This window comes from Eleutherodactylus coqui, chromosome 10 (genome assembly GCF_035609145.1).
Source record: "Eleutherodactylus coqui strain aEleCoq1 chromosome 10, aEleCoq1.hap1, whole genome shotgun sequence".
Lineage (NCBI taxonomy): Eukaryota > Metazoa > Chordata > Amphibia > Anura > Eleutherodactylidae > Eleutherodactylus > Eleutherodactylus coqui.
Window position 1 is genome coordinate 16,981,876 of NC_089846.1, and position 22,760 is coordinate 17,004,635.

Here is a 22,760-nt window from a genome sequence, read left to right on the forward strand (position 1 = left end):
TTTTTTTTCATTACATTTTAAAATTCAATAAAATTTTCATTGTAAACAAAATATTACTCTGCATAGAAATCTGAACCTTGAATATTACACAAAATTCACTAATAAATCTGTATGTACAAAACTTGGAGAAACTTCCAACAGTAAAAATCACTTTTAGAGTGCATTCACACGACCGTATATCGGTTGGGTTTTCACGTCCAGCTGATATACGGCATCTCTCTCTGCAGGGGGAGGAGGCTGGAAGAGCCGGGATTAGTGCTCTGAGCTCCCGCCCCCTCTCTGCCTCCTCTCCACCCCTCTGCACTATTTGCAATGAGAGGAGGCGGAATGGGGTGGGGCTAAGTTCCGGGAATTAGCTCCGCCCCTGTCCCACCTCTCCTCATTAAAAATAGTGCAGGGGGGTGGAGAGGAGGCAGAGAGGGGGCGGAAGCTCAGAGCACTGCTCTCGCTTCTTCCAGCCTCCTCCCCCTACAGAGATAGACGCCGTATATCGGCTGGGCGTGAAAACCCAGCCGATATACTGTCGTGTGAATGCACCCTTAAACATTAAATCATTTCCACCTAAGGTAAAAAAAAATAAAACACCTTCTATGAGAACAACAATGTATAAATATTGTGCCACGTCCTTCTTTGCTTGTTCCCCTGGATTCAATTTTTGATTAAACTGGCCCCAATTCTTCATCCAGTTTTTCTATATGCCTAAGGCCGCCTGCACACGGGCGGAAATCCCGCGGCGGGATTTCCGCCACTGAAAACCTGCTTAGGAGTGCATTACAATACGCACTCCTATGCAGACGGCCGCGGTTTGGCCGCGCAAAATGTCGCGCAGCAAACAAACCGCGGCATGTCCTATTTCTGTGCGGGGCTCGCAGAGTCTCGCACAGAGACGTCACTCACCCGGCCGCCGGCTCCGGTCTGAGCATGCGCCGGCTGCCCGGCAGCCGGCACATGAAAGAGCCGGGGCCGCCAGGCCAGGGTGAGTACGCACTGCTCCCTGCAGGCGCTCGGGTCGGGTCCCGCTTCGAGAATTCTCGCCACCGGATCTGACCCGCCCGTCTGCAGGCGGCTATTTCCAGCAATATGAACATTGAGGATGTCTGTACATAAGCATTGTGACTGCTCTTCAGCTGGCCATGTTGCTTGTCACTAAACTTTGCGAATGGCTAAAACAAAGATATGGTGGAACAGAAATTGTGATTCCTTAAGAATGACTCACAACCCAGAATTGTTGAGATTTTTTTTTCACTCTTAGGTGAAAATGCTCTTTAACTATGTTTTAGTTTTCCAGTTTAAAGAAATTTGTTTTAGCACTTGGTTAACCCTTCTAATCAATGAAACATTGTATTTCCAAATCGTCCTGTCATCGATCAGTTGTGACCTACTGAGGTTTGGTTGATGAGGCCCTCTGCAATGACGAACAAGGGCAGTCTTTAGGGGAACATTTAGAGTCTTCCCAAAACTTTTTAAAACCGAGTGAACTGAAAGCTGGAAAGTTTTTCTTGGATCGACAATCATCTTCCGAGCATTGTATAACTCCGGTCTGTCTGGTTCTCTGTGGACATAATTTAGTAAGTTGAAGCCTGGGACATCTTTCCACGATGAAATTCCGGTAAAGTCTCCATTAGTGACTGCCGTTTGAGGGAAAGTATGGCTTTCAAACAAGAAAACGCCTGCATCCGGGTTTTCTCGTTGAAGCTCTTCCATCATGCCATCCCATGTCATGTGCTCAAATGGTAAAATAATCTCGTCCAGGTCATTGAATAGCACATACTTACTTGTGTACATGTTTTTATAAAGGCAGTCATTCAGTGTTGATATTTGCCCATAGTAGCCAATGTCATTGTCATCGTTGTCGTCATGAAACCATTGGTTAGAAGGCCGTAAGTATTTTTGAATGGGCCATGGTACGACTTCCACTAAACCTTCCTTGCTGTAATAGTCCAGGATTCTTTCCACCCACAGACTGCAGTTTTTAACATAGATTGTAACTTTTTGCGCCCCCAGTAATTTGTACATCTCCATGGTCTGAATGAACTGTAAAACATTATTGAAATTTCCATACATGGTAGAAATGCAGACGGTAAAATTGGCAGAAAACTCCTTACGTTCACGATTTCGAATTTCAAACCTGGACAGTGATGTGAAGTCTCTGTCTGAACAGTTGGCAAGATACATATAACTTGCTTGACAGTCTGGTGGTTCATAACAGTTTATATCCGCTAAGCCAAAGGGAAAGCCAAAGCGATCTGAATGAATATCTATCATTCCCTCAACTGAAACTAAACTTTTCTGCCCATTGCAACAAAAATAACAGCAGAGTTGTTTGACTTCTGTGTGATGGACAATTCCTAAAACTCGAACCAAGCTTCCTTGTCTGTTGTCATAGTAAGGGGCAATGATGAATGTTTTGTTACCCTTGAGAGGTGTGAGGGTGTCCTGGGCTATTTTGCCAACGTTGTATTCTGACAAGATGATGATGCTGTACCGGATTCCCGTCTGTGAGTAGATCACGATAAATAGTATTATGCAGATGGCTGCTAGGAAGCAGACCATCACAAAGCTTCGCTTTAGGGAAGACATACTCTTTCTATTTCTCCAAATGGATATCTGCTGAAAGAAAATAATGCATTATTAATTTCATCGAGTGGAGACCCATCAATTAACAGTTAAGTGATTCCTATGTATTTGCCAAGCAAGCTATGTACCGGTAAGTGTCTCCATCCCGAACGTCAGAGGTTATATCGACCTACTTCATAGTCTCTGGCCTAATGTGGACTCTGACTTCTCACTAGTTACAAGTTCAGAACTGAAACCAAACTTCAGGTCCGCTATGATTCATCTCTGACGTTTCGATCTCTTATATTTAGCTGGGAACACATTCCTCTTCCAGCTTTGTCTTTTTGGCACTGCAGTCACTGGCTAGGTGCCCCAAATCTGAGCCAGCTGTCACAGTGAAGGAAATGAGACTCTGACTGTAAACAGAATTTAGTTGTCATTTTTCTAGTGCGTCTTATTGGCTAAAAATAAAATCAGATCTCGTGGGGAATACTCCCACTGTACATTTCCTTGTAGACTTCATAAGCATGTCAAAGGACTCCTAAGATCAGACTTCATCTTTACTCTAACACTAAGACCTGTCAGCAGTAGAGATGAGCGAGCATACTCGCTAAGGGCAATTACTCGAGCGAGTATTGTCCTTAGCGAGTACCTGCCCGCTCGGAAGAAAAGATTCGGGTGCCGTCGAGGGGCAGGGGAGAGCGGGGAGGAACGGAGGGGAGATCTCCCTCTCCCCCCGCTCCCCCCTGCTCACTCCCGCAGCTCACCGCTCACCCGCGTCGGCACCCGAATCTTTTCTTCCGAGCGGGGAGGTACTCGCTAAGGACAATACTCGCTCGAGTAATTGTCGCTGGATCTCTGGCTTCTCGCTCCATGCTTCACCTTATATGTGAAGCACTGAGTGGGAACATTAACATAGAATGCGAAGCCAGGGATAGCTTTTATGGTGAAAGTCAGCAATTATGATCTGCGAACAAATAGTGAGCAATTTTTCCATCAAGACTGGAAGCTATAGGCTTTGTCTGCTGCTTTATTAATTTGGTGCACCTCACCACAACCTCTTCCCATCTTTTTGTTACTCAGTCTGTCTTCACTCTGACAGCAATATAGGATTAGAGGTAGCGCCATTTAATCTTTAGGGTTTTACTCTAGGCTATATTTTATAGCCTGTCCGGTTCATATGCATATATCAATATGAGCTTGGAAACCATTGAGTCTCCATATGATGATCTAGTACTTCATCTTGGCCAGCTTGGGAGGACTGCCTAATCTGGGTGTGAACTAATCCATTTTATTGGGGTTAAACCTCCTATTTTTTTATAAGCACAATCCCTACTTAAGGCAGTTTTTGTGAGCGGGAAGGGGGGGGTGGATCATTTACTCCTCTACCTCTCCTAAAGGACCGAAGTAATAGGTCCTTAGCTATTTTTTTTTCGGTTTGAATTGACAGGTATATCTAGGTCATACGACAGAAACGCGTCGAACCAGTTGTTACAAATTAAACCAGTAATTCTGAACCAGTTATGAACCGAACCATTAATTCTGAACCGTGAATTATCACACCCCATGAAGTAAGCGATGATCTAATTTTTTTTTTCACTTTGCTCTCTACCCATTATTGTGATCGGTTACACCCCTGAGTGCTGTGTTATATTTTTTCCCCCTATATACTGTGATTCCTGAACCAGGACCATTTGGATCTCTGGCACAGGACCAGTGTACTCTCCTGCTTGGATGTCCATGTGCAACAGAGGAACCAAGTGAAATCAGCAGTGATTATCTAAAGGGGTTTTCTGTTCTTGTATTCCTCTGAATAGTTAATCAGTAGTTGATAGACAGGGTGGGGGGGGGGGACGCTCAGGACCGTGTCCATCAGCTGATCATCCAGCCGGCTCTCATCAGTGGTCAGCACAGGAAGTTGAAGCACCAGCTTCACTCCTTTTGAAGTCAATGGGAGCGCCGCCCTGCTACTCCACTTCCTGCTTCTCTCCTGCTCAGGTTGTCACAGGAGTGCGGCTCTCATTCATTTCATTGGAAGTAATGATGACTCTCCCATTTCCTTCCTGTTCAGGATTATAAAAAAAGAAGGTTGTTCCCAAACCCCTCACCTCGAAACAGCGCCACTCTTGTCCATGGACTGTGTCTGGTATTGCATTAACTTGAATGGGGGTCAGCTGTAATACCAGATACAGTCCATAAACAAATGAGGTGCTTTTTCTGAGAGCGAAAACCCAGAAGATCTTTTTTTCTACATGACCCACCCTGTAAAGATTGTGATCTGGAATTCTAAGTAATACAGCTCTGGAAATTAAGCAATTACGTATCAGACCTGGAAGTCGAACTTCATAAAATATTCAGAATCTGTTTAAAATGAAATAATGGAACGATAGTGGTTTGTGGACAATGAAATGTGAGGAACATTAGAGACTGTAAAAGCAACATAACTGGTGGAACAAAGCTATAAAGCTATAGTAGCAGTGGGTGAAATTGTCTGTAACGTCTTGGAGATAACAGAATCCTAAATAAATAAGGGACAAATGTGAATCTGTTGGCTGCCAGGCGGAATGATACCCCGGTTCCCTGAAAATAAGCCCTAGCATGGTTTTTAAATAGTGCCTGGGCAACTATACATATAAAATAAATATTTTAGAGCAAATATTAATATAGGAACTTGTCTTATTTTCGGAGAAGCACAGTGCCAGATGGGCATATCGCATGGCCACCACACTGCATGGAGCTTATACACTGGTATCCCTGGGGTCCTAGTATAGTACATTGTGGGAGATCCGCTCTGCAAAGAGCGGAAGCACAGGATAGCCATATGGCCAATTTGTCAGGGGTTTCGATACGACATTATCGAAATAAGCAAATAAGTGCAGCAGCACTCCACTGGAATGCACCATTAGGTGCTAAGGGGAAAGGTCTGGTGTGCAAAGCTCAGCAAGTCCTGACTCCAAGGACTAACAACGTCATCCAAAGACAAAGTGAATTGAGCAGTGTTCCCAGATAGTACTTCTTTATTGATCCATAAAGGGCAGAGCAGCAACGTTTCAACTCCTTCCGGAGTCTTTGTCAAGTTGTCATTTAAGTGCCAGTTTGGGCGCCTAATTCTCCTGCCCTCGTTCCCACGAGGGCTTGCGGTCAGATCACAGGTGGGTGATCTGACCACAAGAATGGATCAAACGTTCCGGATCGTTGTTCAACAGGCAATGTGATATAAATATGTGCTCTAGTATGTATTATGGGCTAGCGAGTGAAAGCTATAGTCTTTTGTCCCTGGGTGTAGTGTCCGCCACATGTCAATCAGTTGTTAACTCACCAAGACTTTTTTTAGTCTGAGTGTTGAACTTCTAGACATGGATGAACGGCCCGTCAAAGTATCCATTGCTGGCTCTAATGTCCATGTTAAAGTCACCACCCAAGATGACTCCAGACCCCTCTGCAAACTCGACCAGATCCCGGAGAGCTCCAGTCCCAAAGAGAATCTGCTCCTGGTTGGGAAACTATAGATTAGCAATGGTATAGACAGAATTAAATACCTGGATCTTCAGGAAGATAAATCTACCAGTTTCATCAGTCTTTGACGAAAGAACCACAGGTTTAAAGAGGTTGTGAAAAGCCTGAAACGCATGTGAAAAACATAGAACCACGTACGATAGTATTTATTCCGACACTGGGGGATCCTGGAGGCCACAAAATGGGTCTCTTGAAACATCACTATTAAGATTCTTTTTTTTATGGAGCCTATATAATACGTGCGACCGTTTCTCGAGTATATTGAGTCCTCTTGTATTGTATTTCAGAATGTTAGCAACCTCATTTTATTATTCTGAGGAGGTAGACTACTTGAAGGTTCGATCTACGTCCCAGGGTTGGGTTTAGGCGAGTATACGACAAGTAAAAGAGGAAAAAGGAAACAGAAATAGACAAAAAGAGAAGAGACTGTTACCCCATACATTGAGTAGAACAGAAAAGCACAGTAAATAGAGATGAGCGAGTGTACTCGCTAAGGGCGAGTATTGCCTTTTGCGAGTACCTGCCCACTCGTCTCAAAAGATTTGGGTGCCGGCGGGGAGCAGCGGGGGAGAACGGGGAGGAACGGGGGGAGATCTCTCTCTCTCTCTCTCTCCCTCCCCCCCGTTTCCTCTGCTCACTCCCACAACTCACCGCTCACCCCCGCCGTCACCCAAATCTTTTGAGACAAGTGGGCAGGTACTTGCAAAAGGCACTACTCGCTCGAGTATTTGCCCTTAGCGAGTACGCTCGCTCATCTCTAGTAGTAAACTTAGATTTACACATGCAGGTGTACAGTCTCTCAAGCCTAGCAATTGACTTTTGTCATTACAACAGATCATGTTATATATGGGGAGAGGAATAGCCAATATCCAGAACTATGTCTCCCTTTCACCCCGCCCATGTGTATAACCAAGTACTGCTACCTAAATAGCCCTATGTTTATTTAATTATGTATCTCAGGGAGAGACGCGAGGTCTCAGTGGAGTGGGCCTCCCCCAAGGCTGATTCGTTTTTATCTGTATAACAATAAATATATATATATATATATATATATATATATATATATATATATATATTGTCATTAGTCCTGTTATTAACGGGAACTTGTTATTCCCTATAAACGCCATAAACTAGGTTTATGACTTTAGGAGTCCAGCAATGTGCTTTTTATGCTTACCTGGCTTCCCTTTTCTATGCTGTCAGCCTTGGAAACTGGCACTTGGTCCAGGCATCGGACTCATCTCTGCAATCAGTGCGCACGAGCATGCACACACCGCTCTCTATGGGTGCGCATGCGCACTAATGGCAAAGATGAGTGTGCTGCATGGACTGAGCCCCGGATTCCACGGCTGACAGTAAGTGAATGGGTAAGAGAAGCACTTCCCAGAACTCTTCGCTACCGTCCTATCAACCATAAGCTCAGTTTATGGTGCTTATAGGTGATGATAGGTTCACTTTAAAGAGGTTAGGTGATACCTTGTTGCCTATAGTAAGTGTATGCTCTACTGTGCCATAAACTTGATGTCTTTATGAAGATATTTGAAGTGCTGGATATGGCATTTTTGTATGACATTTATCGAGACTGGAACGGCTGTCATTCTGTGCACTGAAGTGAAGATGTTCGGTTGGGGATACAACTTGATCTAGAGGAGCTGGTTAACAGAATTTTTCTATTTCTGGTTAGGAAAAGCATACACCTACTCTATCGGCCCCCAGTAAGCAAAGCACAAAACCTAGTGCTCCAGATTGAAAAAAAATTGCCTAGCCCCTAAACTGGAAAATTTAGGAGCCAAATTTGAATATCTATAAAATTAAGAGTTTTCTAGGTCTTAAAGGGGTTGTCCCGCGGCAGCAAGTGGGTCTATACACTTCTGTATGGCCATATTAATGCACTTTGTAATGTACATTGTGCATTAATTATGAGCCATACAGAAGTTATAAAAAGTTTTATACTTACCTGTTCCGTTGCTGGCGTCCTCGTTCCCATGGAGCCGACTAATTTTCGCCCTCCGATGGCCAAATTAGCCGCGCTTGCGCAGTCCGGGTCTTCTGCTCTCTTCAATGGAGCCGCTCGTGCAGAATGCCGGCTCCGTGTAGCTCCGCCCCGTCACGTGCCGATTCCAGCCAATCAGGAGGCTGGAATCGGCAATGGACCGCACAGAAGAGCTGCGGTCCACGGAGGGAGCAGACCCCGGCGGCCATCTTCAGCAGGTAAGTATGAAGACGCCGGACCGCCGGGATTCAGGTAAGCGCTGAGCGGTTTGTTTTTTTAACCCCTGCATCGGGGTTGTCTCGCGCCGAACGGGGGGGGGGTTAAAAGAAAAAAAAAACCTGTTTCGGCGCGGGACAACCCCTTTAACTTATTCTGTGGATAGGTCATCAATTTTTATCAGCAGCTGTTCAGCAGGGGTCTGCCATCAGTTGTGATCCTGTATAGAGCAGGACGCTAATAGCTCTGTACACTGTGCAGTGGCCCGGGTGGTATTGCAGGCCCAGTTCCCATTGAAATGAATGATGGTAGCTGTGCCTGCAATACATATACTCATCCAGAGTGCTACATTACGCCAGTATAATCTGCACAGATTATCCCAAAATAACCCCTCTGAAACTATCTACACATCCAGAGTGAAGCTCCTTCACTATAACACATAGTGCCACAACCTAGCATACACAACGAAACCCCTAAAGTAGAATAATCACATCCATTGCGCCCCCACAATATAATAATCACATCCAAAACAGGCTGGCTGGGTCAGTCTCAAAATATAACCAGGGTATTTGCCTTGGACCTAACTACATTAGTCCCCAGGCTAGAAGTAGTCAGAAGCACTAGTGATGTACAGGGCGGTCTCTACTCGCGGGCGAGCTCTCATTCCAACAGGACTAGTCGCACTCAGCTGTATCTGGATTACTTTCTGCCACACTTGACACAAATATTTATTAGGGCATATGGTGCTCTACTTGCCCTCGGTACAGTGGGCACAGCTTACCTCTGGGAGCGGTCCGTAAGCATTTGAGAAAGGACCATACTGCTTTGGTACAAAATGCGTAGGTATTTGTCATGTTCCCACTGTTGATTCTGGTTGTATCAATAAACAAACTACATGCTTCTGTGAAGATATTTCTATTAAAAGGCTGACATTTGATGTGGTTCTTGATGAGGAAATGATGTGGATTTTGCTAAATAATAATAATAATCTTTATTTGTATAGCGCCAACATATTCCGCAGCGCTTACATAGACAGGGGGGAAAAAAGATTTTCTGTTGTAGACATCCGGTATTGTAGCATTCATCTGACTAGGACTGAGTAGCAACATCTGATACTCAAATGGGCAAGTGTGGCGCTGTTTGTGTATTAACCCATTAAGACCCGGCACAGTAAATTTATGGCGCCTGGTCCTGGGCTTAAAGCACCGCCGCCGTATGTAAAATTACAGCTGACAGCTGATAACCCGGAGAAGAAGGCAGGAGGGGTATTTAACTCTTTCTGCCTTCTGCTTCCCGAGTACACAGTACTCAATGAGCACTGGGTACTAGAAAGTGAAAGTAACATGTAACTTTCACTACGGGAGCATGTGACCGCCAGGGTTCCCTGCTACAGCAGAGCTGGAGGGTCACGCTAGACCTTGGCCAGCTCTGCCAGTGACTAAAATCACTGCAGGGGTTGCTTTCCCCTGTAATTGGGCTCCTATGAATGCCCCAGCTACAATGGGAAAGTGCCAAAAAAAGTTTTTTTTTTAAATGTGAATGTCCCCCAGAGGTCTTATATGACATCATGGGGGACGTAGATAGTAAAAAACACAATTACATACATAAGTAAAACAAAATTGCTGAATAAAACAACAATATATACATAAGAAAGAAAATAACACAAAGCTGATGCCAACCTAAACCCTCACTGTATGCGGCCTGTAAACCAAAACCATACATACTATAAATCAAAACGGCCGAAACAAAGAGGAACCCGTTCCCATACTTTATTTTAGCGTAAATTTTAAAAAACAACTATAAATGTTTTTTAAAAAATCATTTTTTTGCATTTTTCCCCTCAATAAAACTAAAAAACGGACAAAAAGTCAGTGAAAAAGATATTTTTAAAAATCGCCCTATATGTCACGGGAAAAAAATGCAGTAAAAATAATTTTGGTAGCTAAAGGAAAAAAAAATATGGCAGTAAAACCACCACATGGGTAAAATCCCTAAAAAGTGTCTGGTCCTTAGGGTACAAAACAGCTTGGTCCTTAAGGGGTTAAAGAAAAACTTTTTCTAATCCTAAAACCTCACTGAGAATCTAGAGACCAGTCCTGTCACAACATAAAATTGCCCTGGTCAGTTAGACTTTTCTGTCCTCAGAGCTGGACCTTCTTGTCATATAAATGCACATACTACAAGGTGCTCTGACACTTGATAAAATCTTACAGAAATACCTTTTCATGTGAAACCTTTTTATACTCACTTTCACTTCCCAGCAATAGAAGTCACGAGAAAAGTATTTTGAGCCGGAGAGAAGTGTGATTATGAGAAGAGGCAGGATGGCGGGGGAGTCGTGATTAAATTACTGTTCAGTGATCCCAAAATAGTGACACTCAGATGTCCTTATGATGTTTTTATTTTTTTGGAGTGGGGGGTAAAGGGTGGTTCATTAGAAATTTGGGACCTGACCATTATCTGACAACTCGAGAGTCTTGCTGTACAAAGATTTTTTTTGGTAAGCCTGGTTACATCCGGTGCTGATGCCATCCTAGTTACATGGAGACAGAAGCAGCATTGGATTCACATAACGTGTAAACCACCCTAAAACATCCAGATTCCATACCATGGTGATCAATAGCCTCGCTGTATAGAACTTCATATGTAAACCATATCGGTGTACTTTTAAGAAATTCCAGCACATCAAGGAGTTGTCTGCTTGAGAAAACCCATTTTCCTAAATTTAACTTGTAAATGTTGAGTAAGGCTAGGTGCACATAGTAGTGTGTCCAGGTAATTCCTCAGGCAGCACACAGCCCAATTATAGCCTGAAAGGCTATGCACTAGAGATGAGCGAGTATACTCGCTAAGGCACATTACTCGAGCGAGTAGTGCCTTAGCCGAGTATCTCCCCGCTCGTCTCTAAAGATTCGGGGGCCGGCGCCGGTGACAGGTGAGTTGCGGCGGGGAGCAGGGGATCTCCCCTCCGTTCCTCCCCGCTCTCCCCCCCCCCCCCCCCCCGAATCTTTAGGAAAAATAGGACATGCTACGCTGTTGAATGCGCAACAACTGTGCATATGAGGCAGCACACCGACCCCAGTTGCATGCAAGTCCCCTGGACGCAACTCTGTTACTGCCATGTGCATCTAACCTTAGGCTCCTTCTACACAGAACGGTTTTCATTCAGTTAATTGGTGGATCGCTCATTGTAAACACGGCCAACGACTGTACAACAAATGATACCTCGTTCGCTTATCGTTTGTCATTCAGTTTATGCAGGCATAAACACCTGCTGATAATTGGCTCATGTAAACAGGCAGTTCATCTATTAACGGCTGCCGGTTTATTCTAAAGGCGGCTGTAAAGCACCGCCTGCCTGCTCCACCTGTATTCAGTGAGCGATCATCACTCCTGTGTCCCATGTAGAAGGGCCATTAATTGAGGGACTATTTGGGAAACTCATCTATTGGCCAAAGCAGAGAGCAGCTACAAAGTGTCTCTAGAGGATCTGCACAATTATGCATTACTTGGACCGTGATAAGAACTGTGTAATGTATTTATTTCCCCTGTGGTGGCATTGCACCTTGGTCCCAAAAAGACCTTTAAAATAAACCTGCCCCCACCCTCCCCCAAAAAAACAAACAAACCTTGCCCTTTCTTTAAAAAAAAACCCTCCCATTGTAACCACAACACTAGCATTAAAATACTTCAAAATAAATAATGGCGAATACTATATCCAATCTATTTTAGTGTAATGTTATTATATATGATTACTATTAAAAAAGGACAACCCCTTTAATGCTCTTTCTATGGTCTATAGGACTGTTGCTAGTATGGAGTTCAGTTCTGACCTATTGTTAATCAGGATTCTACAGCTGTAAGAAAATGGATCCTCTTTCTTTAGCAGCAGCACTGAAACTGAGAGGGAAGAGAAACTTCAACAGTTTACACCAAAAATTGTACCAAACTTGGCATACAATGGCATATTTAAGTCATATTCACTTTTGCACAAGGCTATACACCTCTTTGTTAGACCTGTCGTAAAAAGTGTCCAAAAGTGCCTAAAAAAACGCATCATAAGGCCTTAGTCACACGGGCGTTTTTTCGCGCGATTTGCGGATCGCATGACAGATGCGCATCTGCAAATCGCGTGACCGGGGCCAAAAAAAAAATCGCCCGAAAAATCCGCTCCTAGCCGCGTTTCATTAGAAACAGGCTGGAGCTGTCCAGCGCATTGAATTCAATGGAGCCGGCAATACAGCCGGCTCTATTGAAAGCAATGCGCTGCGGGCGAGCGCAGGATGAATTGTCGGGAAGGGCTTAAATATATAAGCGCTGAGCCAATCAGAGGCAAGTCTGACTCACACCCCCTTCACACCCACTGCAGGCCGGCCGCTCTGAACTCCGTCTGCCGGGACAAGGTGAGTATATAGATTTTTTTTATTTTTACACTTTTCTGGATGAATTGCAGGGAAGGGCTTATATATTTAAGCCCTTCCCGACAATTCATCCTGCGCTCGCCCGCAGCGCATTGCTTTCAATAGAGCCGGCTGTATTGCCGGCTCCATTGAATTCAATGGGCAAACATCATTCTTCTCTGTTCCAGCTGTGGCAGAGAAGAATGATTTGTCTTCTATATGTTCTCCATGGGGTCGGCGCTGCTGCCGCCGGCCCCATTGAGCGCATATACAGAAGAGAACAGGAATCGCAGATCGCACATAGGTGCGATCTGTGATTTCTGTTCTATAATTTATCGGACGAGCGCATAAAAAGCGCTCATGTGTCCGATACCATTGCAAAGCAATGGTTTTAAAAAATCGCCGGACGCATGCGCAAATCGCGCGAAAAAACGCCCGTCTGACTAAGGCCTAAATGTGCAAATCATCTAAGAGAGTTTTCTGGTGCAACTTGCAAAGGAACACTGGGGAATTTTCAGTAATAAATATGCCCCACATGCGTTTGAGTACAAACATGTTTATTTGCTGTATTTGTGTGTATTGAAATGAATGAGCTGTAGTGTAAAAAATGGCACTAATTTTACAAATTACAAGTCAAATATTAAAAAACAAAAATCATCAGCACCCCAAACTGTCCACCTCACCATACTGTGCACATCTCCACCTCACCATACTGTGCACATCTCCACCTCACCATACTGTGCACATCTCCACCTCACCATACCGTGCACATCTCCACCTCACCATACCGTGCACATCTCCACCTCACCATACTGTGCACATCTCCACCTCACCATACTGTGCACATCTCCACCTCACCATACCGTGCACATCTCCACCTCACCATACTGTGCACATCTCCCCCTCACCATACCGTGCACATCTCCACCTCACCATACTGTGCACATCTCCCCCTCACCATACTGTGCACATCTCCCCCTCACCATACTGTGCACATCTCCACCTCACCATACTGTGCACATCTCCACCTCACCATACTGTGCACATCTCCACCTCACCATACTGTGCACATCTCCACCTCACCATACTGTGCACATCTCCACCTCACCATACTGTGCACATCTCCACCTCACCATACTGTGCACATCTCCACCTCACCATACTGTGCACATCTCCACCTCACCATACCGTGCACATCTCCACCTCACCATACTGTGCACATCTCCACCTCACCATACTGTGCACATCTCCACCTCACCATACCGTGCACATCTCCACCTCACCATACTGTGCACATCTCCCCCTCACCATACCGTGCACATCTCCACCTCACCATACTGTGCACATCTCCCCCTCACCATACTGTGCACATCTCCACCTCACCATACTGTGCACATCTCCACCTCACCATACTGTGCACATCTCCACCTCACCATACTGTGCACATCTCCACCTCACCATACTGTGCACATCTCCACCTCACCATACTGTGCACATCTCCACCTCACCATACTGTGCACATCTCCACCTCACCATACTGTGCACATCTCCACCTCACCATACTGTGCACATCTCCACCTCACCATACTGTGCACATCTCCACCTCACCATACCGTGCACATCTCCACCTCACCATACCGTGCACATCTCCACCTCACCATACTGTGCACATCTCCAGCCTTTATCTTCTGTATCACCTCATCATCTGCCTCCATTAATAATAATAATCTTTATTTGTATAGCGCCAACATATTCCGCAGCGCACCATTAGTTGATTACTAGATGTAACCGTTGTTTTGTTTTCCATCCCACCCCCCTCCCCCCCGTCTTGTAAGCGCTGAGGAATATGTTGACGCTATATAAAGATTATTGTCATATGAAAAATGATAGCCAAAAAAAAGTTTATATTTTTTAAACTAACATGCACTAAAACAACCAAAATACATATCCAGTCAAATCCTCCATCTAGTAAACTGTTTTACCCCCGCAAGGTAAGAACGAGCCCGACTCCAGCAGCCTGCCGGCACAGCATTGCCACACTGCTTACTTTAGAACTTTGTCTATACTGGCTAGAAGAGCAGCATCTCTGCTGATAAGGCAGATCATCATCTTGTGTGTATTCATATGTACACATATATAATAAGGTGGTCTGTGCTTCCTTCTGATATCACTCTGTCTCATCACCCCACCTTAATCCGGCAGAGAAGACACCAATAAACTGAAAGCATTGTTTTAAGAACTGGAGTGGGGTTACTGACATTTCCTCATTTTGTTTCGGACGTTTTGATATATAATATGTATGCTTTTCGATTACAGGGCGCTTATAGCGACGGTTTTGGTTGGCGTCGGTTTGGGGTTATTTTTTTTCTTATGTATATATTATTTTATTTGTTTTACTTATTTATGTAATTATTTTTTTACTATCTATGTCCCCCATGATGTCATGTAAGACCTCTGGGGAACATTCACATGTTTTTGTCTTTTTTTATTTGACACTTTCCCACTGTAGCTGGGGCATCCATAGGAGCCTCAGTTACAGGGGAAAACATCCCCTGTAGTGACATTATTCACTGGCAGAGCTGGTCAGGGTCTAGTACGACCATGCAGCTCTGCTATAGCAGGGGATGCTGGCAGTCATGTGACCCCCCACTCTCCCGTAGTTGAAGTTACACTTCCGTTTTCACTTTCTAGTACACAGCGCTCATTGAGCACTGTGTACTCAGGAAAGGAAAAGGCAGATAGGGTTAAAAGCCCCTCTTGCCTTCTCCTCCCAGTTATCAGCTGTCACTAACGGCTCACAGCCCATCTTGCCTCTGATTGATTGAAGAGGTTTAACTGCCCGCCGTAATTTTACTATCGGCTGGGCTTTAAACCCAGGACCAAGTGCGGTATATTTACTGTGCCTGCTCCTAAACGGGTTAAAAATAATATTCTTCTGCTGATATAACACTGTACTAAATGGCTCGTGTTGTCCACTGCTGTGTTTTCATTGATCCATGCACATGAGTGTTTAGACACCGCGTATCGGTACCCACCAGAAATAGATTGCAGCATGCTCTATTTCTTGGCATACCAGGCAGCATGAGCCAGGGGCGTAGCTAAAGGCTCATGGGCCCGAATGCAAAAGTTCATCTTGGGGCCCCCCAACTTCTCTTAACCCCTTAACGCAGAGGCGTAACTTGAAACTCTGTTTTTTGATATATTATATGTTACATTAATTGCACCGTTGAAAAATATAACTCATCCCGCAAAAAACAAGCCCTCAGACATCTACGTCAATGGATAAATAAAAGACTTACAATTTTTTAAAAGAGGAGAGGAAAAACGAAAATGAAAAAAAAGGGCTGCGTCCTTGAGGGGCTATTGAGACACTTTTGGCCCATTAGCTTTTGGAAAAATCATTAATGCAGAGTATAACTTACGTTTTCTCCCAGCACTGTAGACATTTACTCAATGTGTTGGTAAGATTGATAGTACATTTCTGCTGTGTTCCTGTCCCACAGTCATCCATCCTGTGGTCAATCAGTGTAGTTAGTTAGTGTCAGGGTGGCCCAGTAATTACCCAGTGTCTTGTGGTTACTTCCTAATAAAATTTTTGTCTGTGTTTTTTTTTTTTTTTTGGCAGCACGAGGAAGTTTACTGTGGAGGAGGCTTACGCAATAATTGCACCTGAGTCAGACTTTTTTTTGGCTTTCTCCTCTTCATCATCAAGTGAGTCTGAATCCCCATGTAACCCTGAGAAGGTGTCCAACGACTGCCACTTCAGAGGACCCTGGTTCACCTAATGCCCAGTGGATTACCCCAGAAAATTTCAGACCCCAGACTTTACTGGTAACTCAGGGATACAATTTAATACAGCAGGGCTTAGAGGGGTGGACTTTAGGTTTTTTTAAATTTTTTTTGGGGGGAGGGGGGAGGGGGTGATTTTATTGCCCACGTTGTTACCCAAACTAATTTATATGTCCATAATTTCATCTGAGAAAGCCCCAAACCCAAACAGGTGAATCCCTGTGGATGCGTCAGAAATCACAAAATTTGGGGGCATTGTATTATGTGCGGGGAAAGTAAAGAAGCCGAGCAGTAGGGCCTACTGGAATACAGATATTTTATGGTTATGTCAGGGATGTCTTTTGAAGCTATCATAAAATGTTGTGCATTATAATGACAATATGTAGTGCTCACCCAGCGGTGACCCCAATTATGAACGCTTGTATAAAATGAGGCCGGTAATAGAGCATTTTAATGCTAAGTTTGACCAAGTGTACAACCTGACAAAACATTTCTGTAGATGAGTACATTTCAAAGGGAGGCGTCGAGTCTGCCAGTAAGAGGGCATGGTATGGCATGAAAATGCACAAGCTGTGTGAGAGTACGTCAGGGTACACCCATACCTTCCAGATTTATGAAGGCAACGAATTGCCCCCCCAGAATGACCCTTCTTTCTGGAAATTACAAGAATAATTGTATGGGAATTGGTGCCCCCACTACTGGACCCGGGTTACCACTTCTACCTGGATAATTTTTACACTAGTGTTCCATTGTTCCATCAAGGCCCTAATATTTGGAGAACAGCAGGAAGGGGGGAGCCCAGCACCTCTATAAGCCAGGCCACAAGTATTTTACCATGTGATATGTGCCCTACACAACCCCGTCTGTGCATACACATGGAAGCCGTCCGCGCGTACACCCGCGGCAAATAGAGCATGCCGCGGGTGAGGACGGGTGATTTTACAGTGCGGAATTCTAGTGAGCATTCTGCTATTAGGTTCAATAGAACCTAATAGCTGAGGGCAACGCGCCGGAAATCCGCCGCGTAATACGTGGTGGAGATCCGCCCGTGTGCAGTCACCCTTACGCTTGAAAATGATTGCAGTATGAAGTAGGACTAAGAGAAACGCTAATTGTTAACTCGTTTGTAGTGTTTGACTATATGTCTCACAAGATTGTGGATTTAAAACAAAAATTTCTGTAATTTCTTAATTTTTTTTCATTAATGAAGACAAACTTTATTGATGAAAATTTACCACTAACACAAACTACAATCTCAGAATCGCGTTGATTAATAAGAGAATTCAAAAAGTGACAGATGTCAGGTTTGAAAAAATAAGGCTTGGTCCTTAAGACACAAAATAGCTCGTCACTAAGGGGTTAATGTAATAAATGCAGCCAATCAGCAAATGCCTGCTGCAAAAAGGAAGGAAAATGTACTGTATGTAGACTGACTGGCCACTTTATTTGAAACAATGGCCCTGTCACAATTGGATCATTCCTGGAAATAAGAGCCGTGACCCCGGAGTGCAGCCTAAAATCCTTATGTCAGTTTCCGTCTACATTAGATGGGAAAATCTGAGCGACTTCCAAGGTGTGGTCATCGGTGCTAGACTAGCCCCCATGGATCCGATCCATGAGGGTAGCTGAATCTTTAACTTTATTAAAACTTTTTTTCACTTTAATGCATTGCCGTGGAAGAAGGCCCGCTGCCCGGGATGACAGCTCCATATTGTCGGCTACCTCCGGGCACTGACAGTATGGAGCTGTCACGTCCACAGCCCACTGGGCTTTAATCCCTGCAGTATGCATGATTTTACAACCCACTTAGGCAGGATGTAAAAACACTATGGGCTGGTCACTAAGGGGATAATAATTGTATGTGTAAATTTCCAAGTAACTGTAGATCCTCCGCTACCTGACTGATGGTTGTAGACAAAAACCATTTTGGAGGTAATTTATTAAGCCCGGCATTTCCGACCCCCGTCCCCCCCCCATCCTTTCATGTATTACGCGCATCTCGGCAGCTCCATGCACATTCAGAGAAATATATATGCCAGGTCCGACTTAGTACCCATCTGGGGTATAATGTACTCCAGGTTTTGGCGTAAATTATACAGAAGTCTGTTGGTCCATGGCAGCCACACACACTCCCAACAAACCTTGCCCATTTTTCAAAAAAGTGACAGGGCTGGTGCAGATAGAAGAAAAGCCCTAAATTTTTTGCGACTTTTTTTGCCCAAAAGTGGCATAAAAAGATTCACTAATGTCCCCCTTTGCTTTTAAATTTCTTCTTACAACCAGTCACCATATCTTTCCTATTGATCTTCCAATTAGGCCGGGCTCACACATGCGTAATTTAATGTGTGTGTGTTGTGTGCATGTACAAGGTGCGTGCAGCAGCGCTGTGTAGGAGTATAATATGAGTTTATGTGCTCGCGCCATTGTTTGAATGGACACACTAGGTTTAATAGGAGCGCACTGTTCAGTGTTAACTCCCCTTTTCTATACTAGAACACCAAAGTTAATGCCCGCAGCCCCTCCACTTTGTTAGACGCCCAGAGATGTTTACATTAGTATGAAATATTTTATCTTGTTTTCTGCTCTCTAATCCTGGGTGCCTCTTATAGTCCGAAAAATATGGTATGCCTTTTTTTCAGCTTTAACACTGTGTTACTATGTAACTTCCTGTCCTAATACTGAAATCATCGATATTGTGCTGTGTAAAGGCCTATTTACACGGAGTGATGATAGCTAAAAAAAGAAATCACTAAAAGGCGATCGTTTTATCGATAATCATAGCGTCTAAATGTGGAGAACAAAGAATCTGAAAGCTGATAAGAGCCCTCGGGCTATTAACTGCTTTCAGCTAAGGCTTCATTTGAACACTTAATTGCTCTTAAGTAGCTGCTTAATAGTTTATGCAAAATGATCGCTCACAGCTGTCACCCAAACTGTCATTTGAGTGATCTTTGAGCGATCATCGGCTGGTGTAAATGGGCCTTAATAGATGTTGCGTTCCTTGTCTTACACCTGTCCCTCAGCATAGGCTATAGGGAATCCGACAACTTTCTACATTCAGGGGAGGCACATCCCATAATAATGGCCAGGATTATACACAGACTGGAATAACTAGTATTTCTAGTTGCGGCCCATAAGGCTGTTTTGAGTGACAGCACAAATATCTAGCTCACCACATACCTGAAACACAAATATATGTAATAGTTGAAATACTACACTTTGTTTGCACGATGATTTGCGATGAGGAGGAGCAAGGTTCCTTGGGCAGGTCTCCACATCGCAAGCTGAAGCTGCTGTCATGCGATTTTCTGCATTTCTTTCCATTTCTTTATTTTTTTTTCTCCAATGGAAATCAACATTTTGTTGCTGGCCCATCACAAGGATGAACAATTGTGACTACGATTGGTTGCTCCCATACAGCCGGCTGTACATCTCCCTGTTCACATGAGGAGATACCAGGGAGCATTTTCATGCTTACTATAAAGCAATAGCTAACCGACAAACAAGCAATTGCCAATTACAGCTTACTCACCGGTCACTGCTATTGGCTGCAGCAGCCTGTCATGTCCCGTAATTAGGCTGCTGCAGCCTGTAAACATTACATCACAGGGGAGACCCGGAGTGGACATAGTGGGAAGCTGGGAAAGGTATGACTGTTTATGTTGTGGCTGTTATTCCATGGACAGCATACTATTATAGACCTACGAGGTTATGCACATTGATGTTTTTTCACACAAACTGATGGTCCATATGAAAAAACCTATGGCATTCCTATTCCTGTTCATTTCATGCATGAGAAATAGAACATGCCAATGCATGTTACTGTGCTCTGTCTGCGTAAAGCGATTCCCGTACGCGGAGGAAAAATTGCAGCATGTTCTATTTTGCTGCAGGCTCAGAGCGCGCGGCTTCCATTGAAGTCAATGGAAGCTGTGTGACCCGCAGCCCATCCGCTATTGACATTGCGGATAGGCCTGCAGGTACCTGTATTGTAACCTAGCAAAGGCGCAGGAAAAATGGATATTTAAAAGAAAAATCTGTCCTGCGCATGACCGACTGCAAATGTCCGCGGTCATCCTCATTACAGTAAAGACCAAGTACGTAGAGTTGCCTGCCGGCCGGGGTCCGTGCCGGATTCCGCTGCGGGCTCCCTAAGTCCTAATTCATTAGGACTTAGGAAACTGTTACACTTTTCACTCTTTTCACTCTGAGGAAATTACAAGATTCTGAAACCACAGAAAAACCACCTAGCCATGGCTAGAAAAAAAAAAGTTGTACTTGAACTTTTTGCTAATGTCCTAGCCTTAAGCCCTCTGTAAATTACATATGCACTAACTGGTCAAGAAAAAAAAGCCATCAGTCATTAATCAAAGCCAAGACAGCAACGTGCAGCTACCAAGAGTACAAATGTATTGCTAGCAACCAAGACAAATGCAGACAATGCCTTACCTTGTGAACTGGCTGTAGCGAGACCAAAGACTGATGAGGAAACAAATCTCGAATGCAATTAATTCTGAATCTGACTTTCTCTCACTCATCATTAGTCGTTAACTCCACATTCAGGGAGGATCCCATATGGGACGTCCAACAAGTTTTACCTGCCTGTTTGTGGGTTTTTTTCTTCATTCTTCCTTCTACTTCTGCTGCAATGTAAGATATTGATAATCCGCCTCTGTTGTAGTCCTGTATCTGTGGAGAGGTTACAGCAGCCGTCCACAATGCATCATGGATTATGTGTGTGTGTGTTACAGTCTGCAGCGTGCGATCACATCCACCACTCCCTTTGAACCGGTTAAGACAAGTGACACGTAAGGAGTCGGAGCTAATAATAAGTCAGAGGTGTTCAGTCGACAAAGTCACGTCAACCTAATTGCTGAGTTGCAGAATTTGCCAGTTCTCTTTTTGCAACCAGCTGTGTAAACATTGGATTTTTCAATTCTGATTTAAGGAGCTTTTATACAAAACGATCATCTTTGAACTTTTTTTTTTTTTTTTAAACACATAAAAGTGAACGATAAACTTTCAGTCTGAACGCAGCCAACGATCGAATGATACATCGTTCGCTTTTTATTCATCGTTCACTTTCTGCAAGCATAAGAATCGTCATTTGCTCATTCACTAAGGCCTGATGTCCATGGGTACGCACGGCTTCCAAGTGTGGAATCCCGCAGCAGTTTCCACCCGTACCCGGAGCCATGAGGCCTAACAAACATTTTCTTACCTAACCAGAGTCGGTGCCGGTCTTCTCCGTCTGTCGACGGATCTTCTTTCTTTTGCACTGCGGATACCACACACATGCGCAGTACTTTTTTCTTTTCTTTTTCCTAACTCATGCTTTCCCGCGTATCCGCCGCACGTCCACAGTGTCGGCAGTGGGATGCCGCAGATTGGACGACTTTCTATTGACTTCAATGGAAGCCATCCGTGCGGAAATCCGCAAAAAATGGAGCATGCTGCGATTTTGTCCCATGTATGCGATCCACACGCTGGGGGAAAAAATCACATCTGCATGCTTTAAATTGTTTTGCGGATGCTAATCCATGCCTATGGGCGGCTTGATTTGTGGATGTCCCACAAGTCAAATCCGCCCGTGGACATTGGGCCTAATTGTCTGGTTTAACCCCTTAAGGACATGGCCTATTTAGGGTTAAAGGACACAATTTTTGGCGGATTTTAATCTCCATTTTTTTAAAAGCCATAACTTTTTTATTTTTCCGTCGACGCGGCCGTATAAGGGCTTGTTTGTTGCGTGGTGAGCTGTAGTTTCTATTGGGGTCATTTTTGGGTACATAGACTATATTGTAAAACTTTTAGTATTTTTTTTTTTATGATCACAGGGAGAGAAAACACATCAATTCTGCCATAGATTTTTTTGGAGTTGTTTTCTTAAACGTTAATTATGCACACTATACATTTTTTTTAGGCGGACCAGTACAATTACAATGTACCAAAATTCTTATTTTTTTTTAGGTTTTTCCACTTTTCTGCAATTAAAACCCTGTTTTGGGAATTTTTTTTCTAAATCGGTGCATTTGAAGTCCTCTAACGTTTTTATTTTTCCATGGACAGAGCTCTGTGAGAGTTTATTTTTTGCGAAACGAGCTGTAGTTTTTTTTGGTACCATTTTAGGGTACATAGGGCTTTATTGTTTAACTTTTATTGTGTTTTTTGGCAGGGAAATTAGCATTTTGCATCAGTTTTTTATCGTTTTATTTACACTTTTTGCCGTGCAGGATAAAAAGCATGTTCAACTAATTGTACACGTCGTTACGGACGCGACTATACCAAAT

At 43.9% G+C, this 22,760-nt stretch overlaps 1 protein-coding gene across 10 annotated transcripts; it reads right to left on the minus strand.

Moving 5' to 3' along the window:
- Positions 1 to 443: 443 nt before the first annotated feature.
- LOC136580121 (uncharacterized) lies at positions 444 to 21,253 on the minus strand. 10 transcript variants are annotated; one of them, XM_066580411.1, is made up of 4 exons: positions 21,069 to 21,253; positions 20,920 to 20,949; positions 5,876 to 6,047; positions 444 to 2,610 (listed from the first exon to the last, which is right to left on the minus strand). In XM_066580411.1, the coding sequence occupies exons 3-4, from the start codon at positions 5,939 to 5,941 to the stop codon at positions 1,270 to 1,272; spliced, it is 1,407 nt and encodes a 468-aa protein (XP_066436508.1). In that variant the 5' UTR covers positions 5,942 to 6,047; positions 20,920 to 20,949; positions 21,069 to 21,253; the 3' UTR covers positions 444 to 1,269. The 10 variants fall into 10 exon arrangements, with proteins under 10 accessions (XP_066436508.1, XP_066436509.1, XP_066436507.1 ...); XM_066580412.1 differs by lacking the exon at positions 20,920 to 20,949 and having other exon boundaries at positions 21,073 to 21,253; XM_066580410.1 differs by lacking the exon at positions 20,920 to 20,949.
- Between the last annotated feature and the right edge of the window lie 1,507 nt (positions 21,254 to 22,760).